General features: G+C 46.4%; 1 protein-coding gene across 2 annotated transcripts in view; it reads left to right on the top strand.

Annotated features, from left to right (window-relative positions):
- Positions 1–9,651: 9,651 nt before the first annotated feature.
- The window catches only part of pik3ip1 (phosphoinositide-3-kinase interacting protein 1), a 33,657-nt gene continuing 26,269 nt past the window's right edge, over positions 9,652–17,039 (top strand). The window contains exons 1-3 of one of the 2 annotated variants that reach the window (XM_034170288.1): positions 9,652–9,884; positions 9,988–10,116; positions 10,461–10,577. In XM_034170288.1, coding sequence (XP_034026179.1) covers positions 9,788–9,884; positions 9,988–10,116; positions 10,461–10,577 — 343 coding nt within the window. In that variant the 5' untranslated portion in view covers positions 9,652–9,787. The remainder of the gene's footprint in view (positions 9,885–9,987; positions 10,117–10,460; positions 10,578–17,039) is intronic. The other variant, XM_034170287.1, reaches the window with a different exon arrangement.

The raw sequence follows: 17,039 nt of genomic DNA, 5'->3' as shown, positions 1-17,039 counted from the left end.
CAATGGGAAAACAGCAACAATGGACCAACAAGGGACATGAACACAGGTGAGGTTAAATACAGAGTCTGATGAGTGAATTAATTCCAGCTGGAAACTCAGAAGGGGTGTTGACGACTAAATTAAGACACTAGATGGCTGCAGAGAACAGAACATACATGAATGAAGAGTGCAGACATGAAGTGACCCAACATACTAATAAGCCTAATGACATAGAAAAGAACAATGACAAACACACAGTGGAAAGACCAAGACACACGTAACCACAGGAGTGTAGGACATAAACTTGGTTGGAAAGAAAGGTGAGAGAACCGACAAAACATAACGTGAACAAAGGGCGGGGTCTAAGCAGGCCGACAGCACTGCGCGCTCAGTGAGAAATACCCAGACAGAGCGCGCACGTGTACCAGGAACAACAGACAAACTGAGACTAAGGGGAAAAAACAGGAGCTGACAATCTCACATGCACACAGAACATGACGGGAGGATGTGGAAGACCAGCAGGAGTTGCGCGCGCACGCACACCATACTGACAGAGGAAGGAGGGATAATATGAACACAGCATGACAGAAGAGGAGACTAAGACAAGAAGTGAGGAATAAGCGCCCGAGGACATCATGTAAAACTGCATTCACACACACACTGACATACACACGGACGAGGGCAGCAGGCACGTCAACGTGGACTAGGAGGGAGGCGTGCCAGAACACATGCAGCTGAGCACACTAAGCCAGACGTGTACACGCACACGACTCCAACTCCTTCATCTAAACAACACACCCACAGATTCACACAGACAGGAGACATGAACAGACAGAGCCAATACAACAGAAAATTGGACACTGACCATTCAGAAGACAGGACAGACAGACAAGGAAGAAGACAAAATACAAGACCCCAAAAACAACCTGAAAGGACCCTAACATGAATTGAGTACACAAATTACGGGCATTCATTGTCGTCCCCAACAAAAATGGCCAAAAATAACAAATGTCCCAGTATGAATTATAGATATATTAATAATATATAGCAAATATATGATGAACAATCACGGTTGTATAACGCATGTAGTGAAGAAACGGATCTGACGCATTGCGATTATCATGGCAGTATTACGGGTGTATTATGAATACATCGCGCACGTGTTTGCTCGTGCACGGCATCTGCATTGTGGTCATAAAAGAAGCGCACTCGCTCTTTTCGGCATCACTATTCACACCAACAATACAGGCTCTGGAGCATTTGCTCGACTTGGACAAGTTGATTGGAGTAAACAAGCAGTGAACAGGGCGAGTGGTGACATCAGCGGATCGCATCAGAGCGCAGCTCGTTTGAACGATTATAACAAGAAGTTAAATCTGTTATAAACACAGGAATAAGTACTGTAACAGCTGCAGACAAGAAGGAAAAAACACAACTGTTTTATCAAGCCTTGACAATGTAAACAAGTCAAATAATTACCTTTTTAGATGGCTCAAAATGCTTTCTGCAGCTTGTTAGCGGTTTGCACGCACACACACGCAAACAGCCCAGCTGCAGCTTCCTGTGATTCAGGAGGTGATTAGAGCCGTTTTCAACAGCCAATTTGCACAATAAAATGATTAATGCGCCATAAAATAATTATTTTATATAGGCAGTGTCCAGCGCAGAGCGTGTGGCAGCCGGTAGAACAAAGAACGGCGTCCAGCTGTGAACACAGCGCATCTGATTTGCATCCGCCTTAAATCAGATGCAAAGCAGAAATAATAAAAATGTTGTGAAAGTGTCGTGACACAGACCCACAACAGGGGGCGTTAATGAACTGACAATGGATAAGCCAAAAAGTAACAATTTAATGTTGCGAATCGCATAACAACGTACAGACAATAACAATATGGTGGACTGTCAATCATACACCAGGTGATGTGTGGGCAGGCTCGACGATAGAAGACGCCTGGAGAGAGAAGAGCTGGATCCCCACACAGCTTCCAACACCAACGGAGCTGAAGAACACCGGAGCCGCCAAGCCCTGCGCCCCAGGTGGCCGCTGTCTTCAGCAGTCAGACCCGGTACTGCTGGCAGAGAACAGAGACAGTCCAGATGAGTGTGAGTTCGCACACTCAGTAATCCCACAGTCTGTATTAAGTAAAGGAGGGAAAACCACCTCCAATCACACACACTCGTGCAGCTCCTGGTCAACCACTTATCTGGGTTGGGGTGTGAGGCGAAGCCGTCGCTGTCACACCAAACGCCAATCCCTCAGATAAGGACACACTCCCGGAAAACGGCTGCAACAGAAGTTCAGGTTATTACACACAAAGTGTAAGTCAGCAGAGAAATTACCTGAATGGTAGTTGATTTCTCGGCGAGGAGGTGGAGTTGCAGTCCGGTCTTTGTAGTGGTGGTGATGGGTGACAGCTTGTGTTGATTAATGACAGCTGTCACCTCCAGCAAAGCCGACGCCCTCTCGTGCTTGAAGCCCGCACTTCAAGCAGGGCGCCATCTTGTGGTGGTGGGCCAGCAGTACCTCCTCTTCAGCGGCCCACACAACAGGACCCCCCCCTCAACGGGCGCCTCCTGGCGCCCGACCAGGCTTGTCCGGGTGCCGCCGGTAGAAGTCGGCCAGGTCCAGGATGAAGCTCCTCTTCACCCAGGAGCGTTCTTCGGGTCCATACCCCTCCCAGTCCACCAAATACTGGAACCCCCGGCCCTTCCGACGGACGTCCAGGAGCCGGCGCACGGTCCAAGCCGGCTCCCCGTCGATGATCCGGGCAGGAGGCGGCGCCGGTCCGGGGGCACAGAGGGGTGACACGTGGTGAGGTTTGATGTGGGACACATGGAAAACCGGGTGGATCCGCAGTGAAGCTGGCAGCTTCAGCTTCACTGCGGCTGGACTGAGGACCTTGAGGATAGGGAAAGGTCCGATGTATCTGTCCTTCAACTTTTGGGATTCCACTTGCAGGGGAATGTCCTTTGTAGAAAGCCAAACCTCCTGCCCAGGCTGGTACGCAGGGGCCGGGGCACGCCGGCGGTCTGCATGGTTCTTGGCCCTCATCCGGGCTTTGAGCAGGGCAGAGCGGGCGGTACGCCACACCCGACGGCACCTTCTCAGATGGGCCTGGACCGAGGGCACCCCGACCTCTCCCTCCACTAGCGGGAACAATGGGGGCTGGTACCCCAAACACACTTCAAATGGGGAGAGGCCGGTGGCAGACGAGACTTGGCTATTATGAGCGTACTCGATCCAGGCCAGATGGTCACTCCAGGCCGTCGGTGTGCGCGGAGGTCACGCAACGGAGGGCCTGCTCCAGTTCCTGGTTTGTCCGCTCTGCCTGCTCGTTCGTCTGGGGGTGGTACCCAGACGAGAGACTGACGGTGGCCCCCAGTTCCCTACAGAAACTCCGCCAGACCTGGGAGGAGAACTGAGGACCACGATCCGAGACAATGTCTGATGGAATCCCATGCAGACGCACGACGTGGTGGACCAGGAGGTCTGCAGTCTCCTGGGCCGTCGGGAGCTTCGGGAGGGCCACGAAGTGGGCCGCCTTGGAAAACCGGTCCACTATCGTTAGGATGGTGGTGTTTCCCTGGGACGGCGGGAGGCCCGTGACAAAGTCCAGGCCGATATGAGACCAGGGGCGACGACGCACTGGCAGAGGCTGGAGGAGGCCTTGGGCCTTGTGATGGTCAGCTTTGCCCCTGGCGCAGGTGGTGCAGGCCTGGACATACTCCCGGACGTCGGCTTCCATAGACGCCCACCAGAAGCGCTGCCGGACCACTGCCACGGTTCTTCACACCCCTGGGTGACAGGAGAGCTTGGAACCGTGACAGAAGTCAAGGACCGCAGCCCTGGCCTCTGGTGGGACGTACAGTTTGTTCTTCGGACCGGTCCCCGGGTCCGGGCTCCGTGTCAGGGCCTCCCGGACGGTCTTCTCCACGTCCCAGGTAAGGGCGGCCACGACAGTGGACTCGGGGATGATGGTGTCAGGGGGTCTGACAGCTTGGTCTTGACCTCCTCTTCGTGCACCCGGGACAGGGCATCAGATCGTTGGTTCTTTGTCCCGGGGCGGTAGGTGATCCGGAAGTCAAAACGCCCGAAGAACAGCGACCAGCGGGCTTGCCTGGGGTTCAGACGCTTCGCGGCCCGGATGTACTCCAGGTTCCGATGGTCCGTGAAAACTGTAAATGGTACCGACGCTCCCTCCAACAGGTGTCTCCACTCTTCAAGAGCCTCCTTCACCGCAAGAAGTTCCCGATTGCCGACGTCATAGTTCCGTTCAGCTGGGGTCAACCTGCGGGAAAAGTAGGCACATGGATGGAGAACCTTGTCGGACTCCCCGCTCTGGGATAGCACGGCTCCTATCCCTGAGTCAGAGGCATACACTTCAACAATAAACTGGCGCTTGGGATCGGGCTGCACCAGAACTGGTGCAGTTGAGAACCGGCGTTTCAACTCCCTAAACGCGGCTTCGCACCGATCTGACCAGGTGAAGGGGACTTTTGTGGAGGTCAGGGCTGTCAGGGGGCTAACTACCTGACTGTAACCTTTTATGAACCTCCTGTAAAAATTTGCAAAACCGAGGAACTGTTGTAGTTTCCTACGGTTCGTTGGTTGGGGCCAATCTCTCACCGCCGCAACCTTGGCCGGATCAGGGGCGACGGAGTTGGAGGAGATGATGAACCCCAAGAAGGACAAAGAAGAGCGGTGGAACTCACACTTCTTGCCCTTCACAAACAGCCGGTTCTCCAACAACCGCTGTAGGACCTGACGTACATGCTTAACATGGGTCTCAGGATCCGGAGAAAAAAAATGAGTATATCGTCTAGATATACGAAGACAAACCGATGCAGGAAGTCCCGCAAGACGTCATTAACCAATGCTTGGAACGGTCGCGGGCACATTGGTGAGGCCAAACGGCATGACCAGGTACTCAAAGTGACCTAACGGGGTGTTAAATGCCGTCTTCCACTCGTCTCCCTCCCGGATCCGAACCAGGTGATAAGCATTCCTAAGATCCAATTTCGTGAAAATTTGGGCTCCATGCAGGGGCGTGAACACTGAATCCAACAGAGGTAACGGGTATCGGTTATGAACCGTGATCTCGTTCAGCCCTCTGTAATCGATGCATGGACGGAGTCCGCCGTCCTCCTTGCCCACAAAAAAGAAACCAGCACCCATCGGGGAGGTGGAGTTCCGGATCAACCCGGCAGCTAACGAGTCCCGGATGTAGGTCTCCATTGATTCGCGTTCCGGACGTGAGAGGTTGTACAGCCTGCTGGACGGGTACTCAGCGCCCGGTATCAAATCAATGGCACAATCGTACGGACGGTGCGGGGGCAGCGTGAGTGCCAGATCCTTGCTGAAGACGTCAGCAAGGTCGTGGTACTCGGCTGGCACCGCCGCCGGATTGGGGGGGGGACTAAAACCTCCTCCTTAGCTGTCACACCGGGTGGAACCGAGGATCCTAAACACTCCCGGTGGCAGGTTTCGCTCCACTGAACCACAACCCCAGACGGCCAATCAATCCGGGGATTGTGTTTTAACACCCACGGAAAACCCAATATCACTCGGGAGGTAGAAGGTGTTACATAAAACAATCTCCTCCCTGTGATTCCCAGACACCACCAATGTCACTGGCTGAGTCTGGTGTGTGATTAGTGGAAGAAGGGTGCCATCTAGTGCCCGCACCGACAATGGTGACGGTAAGGCCACTAGAGGGAGCCCAACCTCCTTTGCCCATCTGCTATCCAGCAGATTTCCCTCTGACCCCGTGTCCACCAGTGCTGGGGCGTGAAGGGTTAAATCCTCACTCAGGATCGTGACTGGGATTCGTGCTGATTTACGGGGTCTCCCCGCGTGGGTATTGTGACCCACCCTTAGCCCAGTCTCCAAGGACGAGTGCTGCTGTTTTGATCGTTTGGGGCATTCTCTCTGTGTGTGCTCAGTTGAGCTACAGAGAAAACACTCTCCACGGATCAGCCTCCTTTGTCTCTGATCTGATCGTTTTTTGGCCCTGCTCGTTTCCATAGCAACGTCAGCAGGGGGAGCTGTTGTCACGTGGAGAGCCCTGGCCGTGGAGCGTGGGGAAGTCGGCTCCCTTTCAGACCCGGGAGGAAGAGGGACGGCTTGTGCCTGACCACGCCCTTCGTCTCGCTCCCGCCGGTGTTCTGTTAATCGGTTGTCTAACCGTATAACCAGGTCGATAAGCCCATCTAAATCCCGCGGCTCATCCTTCGCCACCAGGTGCTCCTTGAGGACCAGAGACAGTCCGTTTACAAAGGCGGCGCGGAGCGCAACAGCATTCCAGCCGGCTCGCGCTGCCGCGATGCAGAAGTCGACTGCATACTTTGCTGCACTCCGACACCCCTGCCGTAGCGACAGCAGCACACTTGAAGCGGTCTCGCCTCTATGAGGGTGGTCGAACACCTGTCGGAACTCCCTCACAAACTCAGTATAAACCGTTAGGAGCCGTGAATTCTGCTCCCAAAGCGCCGTAGCCCAGGCGCGTGCATCTCCTCGAAGCAAGTTTATAACGTAAGCCACCCGGCTGGCATCTGACGCGTACATGACGGGACGCTGTGAAAAGACGAGCGAGCACTGCATCAAGAAGTCCGCGCACGTCTCCACACAGCCTCCGTACGGCTCCGGAGGGCTTATGTATGCTTCAGGGGAAGGTGGGGGGGGGGTCGTTGAACGACCAGCAGAATGTCTGTTTCTGGCACACGGTCAGCAGGAGGAGGTGCTGCAGCAGCGCCCTGATCATGCGCTTCCACCTGGGCGGTGAGAGCCTCCATCCTGCGATTGAGAACACTGCTCTGCTCGGTAACTAAGTCCAACCGAGCGGCAAATGCGGTTAAAATGTGTTGCAGCTCACCCAACACGCCTCCTGCCTGTGCACCTCGCTCTCCCATTGGCTGTTCAAGCGATGGTTGATGCCCCTCGGGATCCATGACGCTGGCCGAGAAATCCTGTTGTGAAAGTGTCGTGACACGGACCCACAACAGGGGGCGTTAATGAACGGACAATGGATAAGCCAAAAAGTAACAATTTAATGTTGTGAATCGCACAACAACGTACAGACAATAACAATATGGTGGACTGTCAATCATACACCAGGTGACGTGTGGGCAGGCTCGACGATAGAAGACGCCTGGAGAGAGAAGAGCTGGATCCCCACACAGCTTCCAACACCAACGGAGCTGAAGAACACCGGAGCCACCAAGCCCTGCGCCCCAGGTGGCCGCTGTCTTCAGCAGTCAGACCCGGTACTGCTGGCAGAGAACAGAGACAGTCCAGATGAGTGTGAGTTCGCACACTCAGTAATCCCAGTCTGTATTAAGTAAAGGAGGGAAAACCTCCACCTCCAATCACACACACTCGTGCAGCTCCTGGTCAACCACTTATCTGGGTTGGGGTGTGAGGCGAAGCCGTCGCTGTCACACCAAACGCCAATCCCTCAGATAAGGACACACTCCAGGAAAACGGCTGCAACAGAAGTTCAGGTTATTACACACAAAGTGTCAGTCAGCAGAGAAATTACCTGAATGGTAGTTGATTTCTCGGCGAGGAGGTGGAGGTGCAGTCCGGTCTTTGTAGTGGTGGTGATGGGTGACAGCTTGTGTTGATTAATGACAGCTGTCACCTCCAGCAAAGCCGACGCCCTCTAGTGCTTGAAGCCCGCACTTCAAGCAGGGCGCCATCTTGTGGTGGTGGGCCAGCAGTACCTCCTCTTCAGCGGCCCACACAACAAAAAATGCTTTATTCGTGGCCAATCTGTATGCAGTCGCTACAACTTATTTTAGTCCGTGATGTGGACATGATGGGCACGCAAAATATCCGTTTTACACACTGTCCCAGTCCGCTGCCAAGCTGCAAATCCCTGTCAGTTGCGGATATCAGCAGATGACAGCAAATATACAGCGCATAGATTGAGTATGTTTGTGTATGTATTGAGTATGTAAGGCGGATGTCATCCGCAGCCAAAATTTTGTGCAGCTCAAGAATCCTGGTAATGGAAAAACATGCCTCTGTGGATAATTGCGGACGTGTGCGGGTGTCAGTCAACTCATACAAGCATGTTTCATACATCTTGCAGATGTTATGCGAATATGAGCCAATTTTGTCCACAATCCATACGCAAATCCTCCTAAACGCCAGTGGGACAGGGCCCTAACTATCATCTAATTACTTCATCCTCATGCTGTGCTCTTTCAATTTGGTGAGTTAAAAAATGATAGCATTTATTGTTGTTCACAATCTGGCTGGGATAGACTCACTCACCCAGCTCGGCTACATTTTTGCTTTTCACGGCTTACTCTGTTACCAGTGCGTGGGGTGTAGGGTGGGGTCAAACACTGTGTTTTACTGAAAAATGTAGGTTGTCTAAGTCTTTTGCATGATATTGTAAGTCAGTGCATTGAGTATAAATACAATGATATCATCCGCATAGCTCAGGTTGTAGATGCTCAGTCCCGGCTGTCTGCAGCCTACTTGATTGTGTTTTCTTGCAGTAAACAGTTCAGGCAGTGCATTGTGGGAGCAGTAGAAGCCCCCCACCCACTGACCCTGAAAGAACATATTGTGAATACCAGACAGACGCTGTGTGTTTGCACTAGTAATTGCCTGAAAACAGGGTCAGCAATCTGTTTGAAGAGAGGTTTAGTGAACACTAAATCACGCGTTTGCTGCTCTTTTTTCGCCGAGTCGGCCAACAATGACAAACGGCCTCTGCATCGAGTACACAAACCGCCTGCACATCGTGCTCGTGGCATATACTTTTGGCATCTGCCGTTTATCTTGTACGAAGTCATCTGTCAGTGGACAGGAGGACCACTGGAAAAACAGGCCTCGGGGTCAAGGGCAGCAGAGTGAGCCTGGGAAACGGGAAGATCCAGATTGAGCCAGATCAGAGTCTGCAGTTTCATCAGGATTATAAATGGAAACTAGTGAGTCACAGTATTAAAGCAGCTCCTTATAGCATACCGTAGATTTCTGATTTAAACTCTTCCTGAAATATTTCACACAGTGACAGCAGGAAGTCTTTTTTGTATACTTTGAATCAAATAGAATCATTCCTTCTGAAAGTGATTCATTGTTTTCAAACACTCACAAAATCTAAATGAAACAACTGCCCCAGAAAATATGCTGTTTTAAAAAAAAAAATCAAAATAGCAAATAAACCTATTACTTTTGAAAATTGTTTCAAAATCCTTAAACATTGAATGAAACAAATCGAAATCACTTTCAAAGTGCTCACTAAAAGCAATAAAATGCACAAAACACTACATGAAACAACTGCATTAAAAAAGGTTGTGATCACGGTGCTCGGAGTTGGTCCTGTGCTCACTGAGTTGTTGATAACATTGTGCGAACTTTGCTTTTATCTCTCCACCTCTCTCTCTTTTTTAAATCACGAGGTGTTTTTCAAGTAACCAGCCTTCTGGTGTCACAATCACCTGGAGATGTGCCGCTGACAGACTGTGGAGTCTTGACAGGTGTGAAGGTTTTCACAACAGAAGGAAAAACAAACATGTGCACGCGGTTTTACTGTGCGCGCGCTCAGCTGCTGTTGTTTGTGTGCGACTGACAGAGAGAACCCGTCGGGCTTTAGGACCTCGGGGTTGGCTCTGCATTGGGCAGCTGCTCCTCCTGCAGGCTGTTTGTGGAGAAGCTTTTCCTCCGACAAAAACAAGGGCTGGACTCCGGTGAGAGGAGCAGTGTGTCGCTTTAAGCACAGGCTCTTCATTTCAAACATTTTCTGCACAAAGAGAAAGAGAGAGAGACGGAGCGAGAGACGCACAATCCTGAAGCATGTTTTTTTCACGCTGCACATTGTTTTTCTCTGTGCACATTTTGTTCCGCGGTGTTGCGTTTGCGGACAGCAGCGCATCCAGTGGCCATCAGAACGGTAATATGCATCGTGGAATGTTCTCTATGTCATAGCTGTGAAGTAGCTTTCCTGATTTTGATCGTACTTGTGTGTTGCGTTCACACGTTTTTTTCTTCTGTAGAGTGTGTGAGTTCTAACTCAGTGGACTACAGAGGAGAACAAAGGAGCTCCTCCTCGGGTCTGACCTGTTTGATCTGGACCAACGCCACAAGAGACTATGACGTCACAAGCCATCCGGACTCAGAAACAGGTAAACACCATGGACTGTACATGTGGTAAACACAGACGTGCGTGTGATGATGCTGAGGTCAGTGAATGCATCAGATCCATTTCCTGACAGAAGACATTTAAAAGTCTGTGATGGAGCTGAGATGGTGTTTTTTTTTTTAGACATGGTCCGTGTGTGTAATGTTGGGATGGCATGCAGAGAAGTGAGCACAAAAGTGGTATTTTAACCACTTTGGGTCTGGTGCTGAGTTCAGGGTCCTGACTCCTACAGGCATTTTCATCTGCCATTTCCCCTCTTTTGTGCTGGCGGTGGTGAATTCAGTGTTTTAGCAGACAAAAGGGAGATGAACAAATTTCCTGCCACAGGTGTTGGAGATCACAGCTACTGCAGAAACCCAGACTCCTCTGACAAGCTTTGGTGCTACGTTGTCGATACAGACGGGACGATCCGGAGACAGTTCTGTGCTGTGGACTTATGCAAAGGTAGAGTTTGACACTGTGCACAAAAGTAATCACTAGTATTGGGCAAATTGATCATTTAAGGGTTGTAACAGATTTGCATTTGGTGACAAACAGCCATATATTCACAGTTGCTGAAGGCTGAGCTAAAAAAATCTGCAACAAAGCCACAGTGACCGCTTTTAATTTACTGTCAAAAAAGATTCTGTTGATACTGCCTTCACTCATTATTTCTCTTCTTGTTATTATAAATTTGGCAGTGTGAGGGGAAAAAATAAAGAGGAGACATTTTTCTGTACAAATAGTCTCATTAGTTTACAAAAGCAACTGGGCCATGTGATGAGTCAGCCATAAACTTTGTAGTTAATTAGTCATTTGTTTGTTACCCACAAATAAATAGATGTGGATTAGTGCCAAGTCGTAAGAATCATATTTGTCTAATAGATTACAATTTGTTCATGTAAATGGGGAATCTTCTTCACAGACTAAAGTTAATTATGGAGTTCCACAAGGTTCTGTGCTAGGACCAATTTTATTCACTTTATACATGCTTCCCTTAGGCAGTATTATTAGACGGTATTGCTTAAATTTTCATTGTTACGCAGATGATACCCAGCTTTATCTATCCATGAAGCCAGAGGACACACACCAATTAGCTAAACTGCAGGATTGTCTTACAGACATAAAGACATGGATGACCTCTAATTTCCTGCTTTTAAACTCAGATAAAACTGAAGTTATTGTACTTGGCCCCACAAATCTTAGAAACATGGTGTCTAACCAGATCCTTACTCTGGATGGCATTGCCCTGACCTCTAGTAATACTGTGAGAAATCTTGGAGTCATTTTTGATCAGGATATGTCATTCAAAGCGCATATTAAACAAATATGTAGGACTGCTTTTTTGCATTTACGCAATATCTCTAAAATCAGAAAGGTCTTGTCTCAGAGTGATGCTGAAAAACTAATTCATGCATTTATTTCCTCTAGGCTGGACTATTGTAATTCATTATTATCAGGTTGTCCTAAAAGTTCCCTAAAAAGCCTTCAGTTAATTCAAAATGCTGCAGCTAGAGTACTGACGGAGACTAGAAGGAGAGAGCATATCTCACCCATATTGGCCTCTCTTCATTGGCTTCCTGTTAATTCTAGAATAGAATTTAAAATTCTTCTTCTTACTTATAAGGTTTTGAATAATCAGGTCCCATCTTATCTTAGGGACCTCGTAGTACCATATCATCCCAATAGAGCGCTTCGCTCTCAGACTGCAGGCTTACTTGTAGTTCCTAGGGTTTGTAAGAGTAGAATGGGAGGCAGAGCCTTCAGCTTTCAGGCTCCTCTCCTGTGGAACCAATTCCCAATTCAGATCAGGGAGACAGACACCCTCTCTACTTTTAAGATTAGGCTTAAAACTTTCCTTTTTGCTAAAGCTTATAGTTAGGGCTGGATCAGGTGACCCTGAACCATCCCTTAGTTATGCTGCTATAGATGTAGACTGCCTGGGGGTTCCCATGATGCACTGTTTCTTTCTCTTTTTGCTCTGTATGCACCACTCTGCATTTAATCATTAGTGATCGATCTCTGCTCCCCTCCACAGCATGTCTTTTTCCTGGTTCTCTCCCTCATCCCCAACCAGTCCCAGCAGAAGACTGCCCCTCCCTGAGCCTGGTTCTGCTGGAGGTTTCTTCCTGTTAAAAGGGAGTTTTTCCTTCCCACTGTACCCAAGTGCTTGCTCACAGGGGGTCGTTTTGACCGTTGGGGTTTTACATAATTATTGTATGGCCTTGCCTTACAATATAAAGCGCCTTGGGGCAACTGTTTGTTGTGATTTGGCGCTATATAAAAAAATTGATTGATTGATTGACATTCTGTTTAGAGGCATCACATACTTTTCCCTTCTCCTGTTTAAAGCCAATCCAAGTCACGTGATATTGAGGCCCTGCAGTCACTTTTTGAAAAACAAGGCATATGTCACACCCCCAAACTCAGCTCATTGGTGGAGAAAAGCAGGCTTCCCTTGGAGACGAGAGATAATTGGCTGGTGTCTTTTTTTTTTTTTTAACTACTTGATGGCCTTTGACACACTTGGTAAACAACTTCTTTAGACAGTGTGAATAAAGAGTTGAATAATAGATGTTAAACTGTCTGCTCTGGAGGAGCCAGCGTGAGGTGTCTGTTTGGGACGACATTAGTGTGTAGAAGTCTTAAGCACCCCAGTGTTTCTCTGTGAGTGAGGGCTCAGATGTTTGTTTTTTCATTAGTGCATCAGTATACGGCCAAATTTCAACTTTACAAATAAGTAAATAAATAAAATGGTTTGTGTCTGTATAAAAAATGATCCTGCTCCCCCTATAAAGAGGGACCAAAAAAAACCAAACAAAAAAAAAAACCAAATGAAATCTGTCGTTACTATTTGCCAAAGTAATGTCAAGTAAATCCAAAGCTTTTCATGTTGACTCTTCTTCTGAAAATACAAAACAAAAACAAATTATTGACTGTTCATATATTTAGCACAAAACAAACAATATAAATATTGAAAAAGGTTGACAGAGGTGCTTTCAAAGAAAGTATGTAATTTTTTTTTTTTTTTTTCATTTGGCTGAAGAAGAAGAAGGGTAGTAAATAGTTTTATTTATTTATTTTAATGTACTGATGCAGTGCAGAAGAAAAATTGTTTTGTATGCTGGGAGAGTAATTTGAAATGTAAAAACAAGATGATTCAACTGACTGAAAAATCTTCTTTGGGTTGAGCTTGCACCACAGTGTACTACACAGTACAGAAAAACATTTCCTGTTCATATGTGATATGTCCATAATCAGTGCATTTGTAAACTGTAAAAACTGATTTAAATAATAGATCTAAAATGGGATCTGGATCACAGTTATTCTTTGGTATTTCCAAGATATTTTTCAGTTTGGGGTGTTGATTTCTGAGCAGAGCTTTCAGATAGTTTTCAGACCTTTTCTTTATGTTTGTGTGTGTGTGTATATATATATATATATATATATATATATATATATATATATATACTCATATATAAGCTCAAAGCATGTTGGCTGCTGGCCCAGTTGTACTTGAGCTTTCAGAGTCTTTGATGCATTCAATATCTATTGTTTGGACATTTTTCCAGGACAGGTTGGGGCACCCATCTGTTGATTTGGCATGGAATAGTCCATTGTTTGAATGTTTTTAGATTTTTTTTTTAATCTATTGTTGTGATAATGTTTTTTTTTTTTTTAAGCACTTTGATTTCTGGTAAAGTGAATTAAATGTTTTTTTTTTCAATTCATGGTAAGTGCACAGTCAGGTGTTACCATTTTAATAATGCAATGTTACCAACCTATATCTTATAAAATATTGCCATTAGGGACATTAGAAGCTATTGCTAAGGACCCTTGGGCATACCTTTATCTGTGCCCTGCTTTTTACAGTTTGGAAATGCATAAAAAACCCCTCAAAAATGGTCAATATATGGTGAAAAAATGCAATTTTTTTGCATGTTACCTCGTTTCATGTGAAATTTGCTCATTATATAATAAAGCTGATATTTATCCTCTCGAACCTTTCAAAGAACTACACCAATCAGTGACATTCCCAGTATTTCTCTGGTCATGACACAAGTTACGGAATCAAAATATCTTCACTTGGAGCCAAGCAGCAGTCATTTGAGTAAAATAATAGGTTTGTAACCAGAATCCAAATTTGTCAATTCATTTGAGAAAACACTATGTTCTAAACATAAATCCTTTGATTTCCTAATTCCTGTTTATTAGATTTGACACCTAAATGGATCCCCTACAAAACAGTGCTAGTAATTTGTTTCAGTTTTATTGCTGGAACCTCTGGGAAATTCACATAATCAGGGATGTGGATGTCCCCCAAAATATTGTAGTCTCCGTAGTAGCATATTCACAGAGAGGCAACACTAGGTGCAGGAATGATACCAATATATTTCACTAGAGTGTCTTTGTCTCAACCATGATCTAGAAATTGGAAGTGATATATTTATTTTTAGTACCTCAAGAATGACAATTTGTGCCAAATGTAGTCTCCGTAGAGCCTTGTAGTCTCCGTAGTAGTAGCTCTATACTGGAATCACTTGTAAAACTATGATGGAGGTTTTACAGCAGAAATTTTGGTCCAGTCTTTTGACTCACATTATAGGACACAGAAATAACACCATTTCCAATGCTTTGGTGTGTAACTTTTTGGAATAAAAGAGTTCTTCACAAACCTAATGTAGTCTCCGTAGTACCTGTTTTTGTTCACAAGGATCAAGCACTCAGTCTGTCACTGAAAAAAATCTAAATGGTATTTGCTCATGAAATTCTGCATGAAGATCCCTTGGGATGTTGTTATCATTGTGAAACAAACTATTAAGCATTATACTGAATTTCATTTTTCGCCAAAAGTGAAACACTAGTGGTACACCTGATTGTGCAATTACTGATATATACACAGTATATATGGAAAGTATTCAGTGTTTTTTGTTATGTTACAGCCTTATGGAGTACATTAATTTTTTCTAACAAAATTGTATTCACAAGACCCCATAATGATAACATGATTAAGTTTTTTTTCTGCCAAAGGGCCAAAAAACTAAGAAATCCCATGTACATAAATATTCACACCTTTTGCTTAATACTTTGTTGATGCATCTTTGGCAACAATTACAACCTCAAGTCTTTTTGTTTCAGTCTTTTTGTTTCAAGTCTTTCAGTTTTGTCCATTCCTCTTTCCATCACCTCTCAAGCTCCATCAGGTTGGATGGGGAGTGTTGGTCCACAGCCATTTTCAGATCTGTCCAGAGAAGTTCAATTAGATTCAGGTCTGGGCTCTGGCTGGGCCACTCAAGGACATTCACAGAGTTGTCCTGAAGCCACTCCTTTAATATCTTGGCTGTGTGTTGTTGGACATTAAAGTGAATGTAATTGATCCTATCCACATTTTTGTTGAGGGTACACCAAGGGGAAATTGCAGATGAGTTTGCCTCCACAGTTTGCCCTTTGACCTGTGTAGCGTGGTAAGCAAAGAACAGTATGCATCATGGCGTGACAGAGGAGATATGAAGTTATCAAATAGATCGAGGACATAGCCATGACACTGTCCAATGGTGCTTAAGGTCATTGTCCTGCTGAAAGATGAACTGTCACCCCAGTCTGAAGTCAAGAGTGCTTTGGAGCATATTTTGATCCAGGATGTCTCTTTATATTGCTGCATTTGTCTTTCCCTCGACCCTGAGTAGTCTCCCAGTTCCTGCTGCTGAAAATCATCCCCACAGCATGATGCTGCCACCACCATGCTTCACTGGTTTCTTCCAAACATGACACCTGGTATTCATACCAAAGAGTTCAGTTTTTGTCTTCAGTTTTTATGTCATCAGACCAGAGAATTTTGTTTCTCATGGTCTCAGAGTCCTTCAGGTGTAAACTCGAGGTGCGCTGCCACGTGCCTTTTAATAAGGAGTGGTTTCCATCTAGCTACTCTACCATACAGACCTGATTGCTGTAGAGATGGTTGTCCTTCTGGAAGGTTTTCCTCTCTACACAGAGGAATGGTGGCGCTCTGACAGAGTGACCATTGGGTTCTTGGTCACCTCTCTGACGAAGGCCCTTCTCCCCCGATTGCTCAGTTTAGATGGGCGGCCAGCTCTAGGAAGAGTTCTGGTAGATTTGAACTTGTTCCATTGATGGATGATGGAGGCCACTGTGCTCATTGGTACTTTCAAAGCAGCAGAAATGCTTCTGTACCCTTCCCCAGATTTGCATCTCAAGACAATCCTGTCTTGGAGGTCTACAGACAGTTCCTTTTTCATGTTTGGTTTGTGCTCTGACATGCACTGTCAACTGTAGGTCTTTATATGTAGACGTGTGTGCCTTTCGAAATCATGTCCCATCAACGGAATTTACCCCAGGTGGACTCCACTTAAGCTGTAAAAATTTTCAAGGATGATCAGTGGAAACAGGATGCACCTGAGCTCAATTCTGAGCTTCAAGGCAAAGGCTGTGAATACTTATGTACATGTGACTTCTTAGTTATTGTGGTATTGTTATTGGGGTATTGTGTGTACAATTTTGAGGAAAAAAATCAATTTCATCCATTTTGGCATAAGGCTGTAAGCAGGGGTGGTGACCAAGTGGTTAATGCGCTTGGTTTCAGTGCAGAAGGTTCCGGGTTCAAATCCCACCCCTGGAATTGCACCAGGAAGGGCATCCGGCGTAAAACCTGTGCCAATTCAACATGCAGATCCACCTTGGATTTGCTGTGGCGACCCCAAGTGCAAACAAGGGAGCAGCCGAAGGGACTTACTGGCATAAGGCTGTAACATAACAAAATGTGGAAAAAGTGAAGTGCTGTGAATACTTTCCAGATGCACCATATATATATATATATATATATATATATATATATATATATATATATATATATATATATATATATATATATATATATATATATATATATATATATATATATATATATCA

Source organism: Thalassophryne amazonica, chromosome 5 (assembly GCF_902500255.1).
Source record: "Thalassophryne amazonica chromosome 5, fThaAma1.1, whole genome shotgun sequence".
Taxonomy (NCBI): Eukaryota; Metazoa; Chordata; class Actinopteri; order Batrachoidiformes; family Batrachoididae; genus Thalassophryne; species Thalassophryne amazonica.
This window is presented reverse-complemented; position numbering and strand designations above follow the sequence as displayed.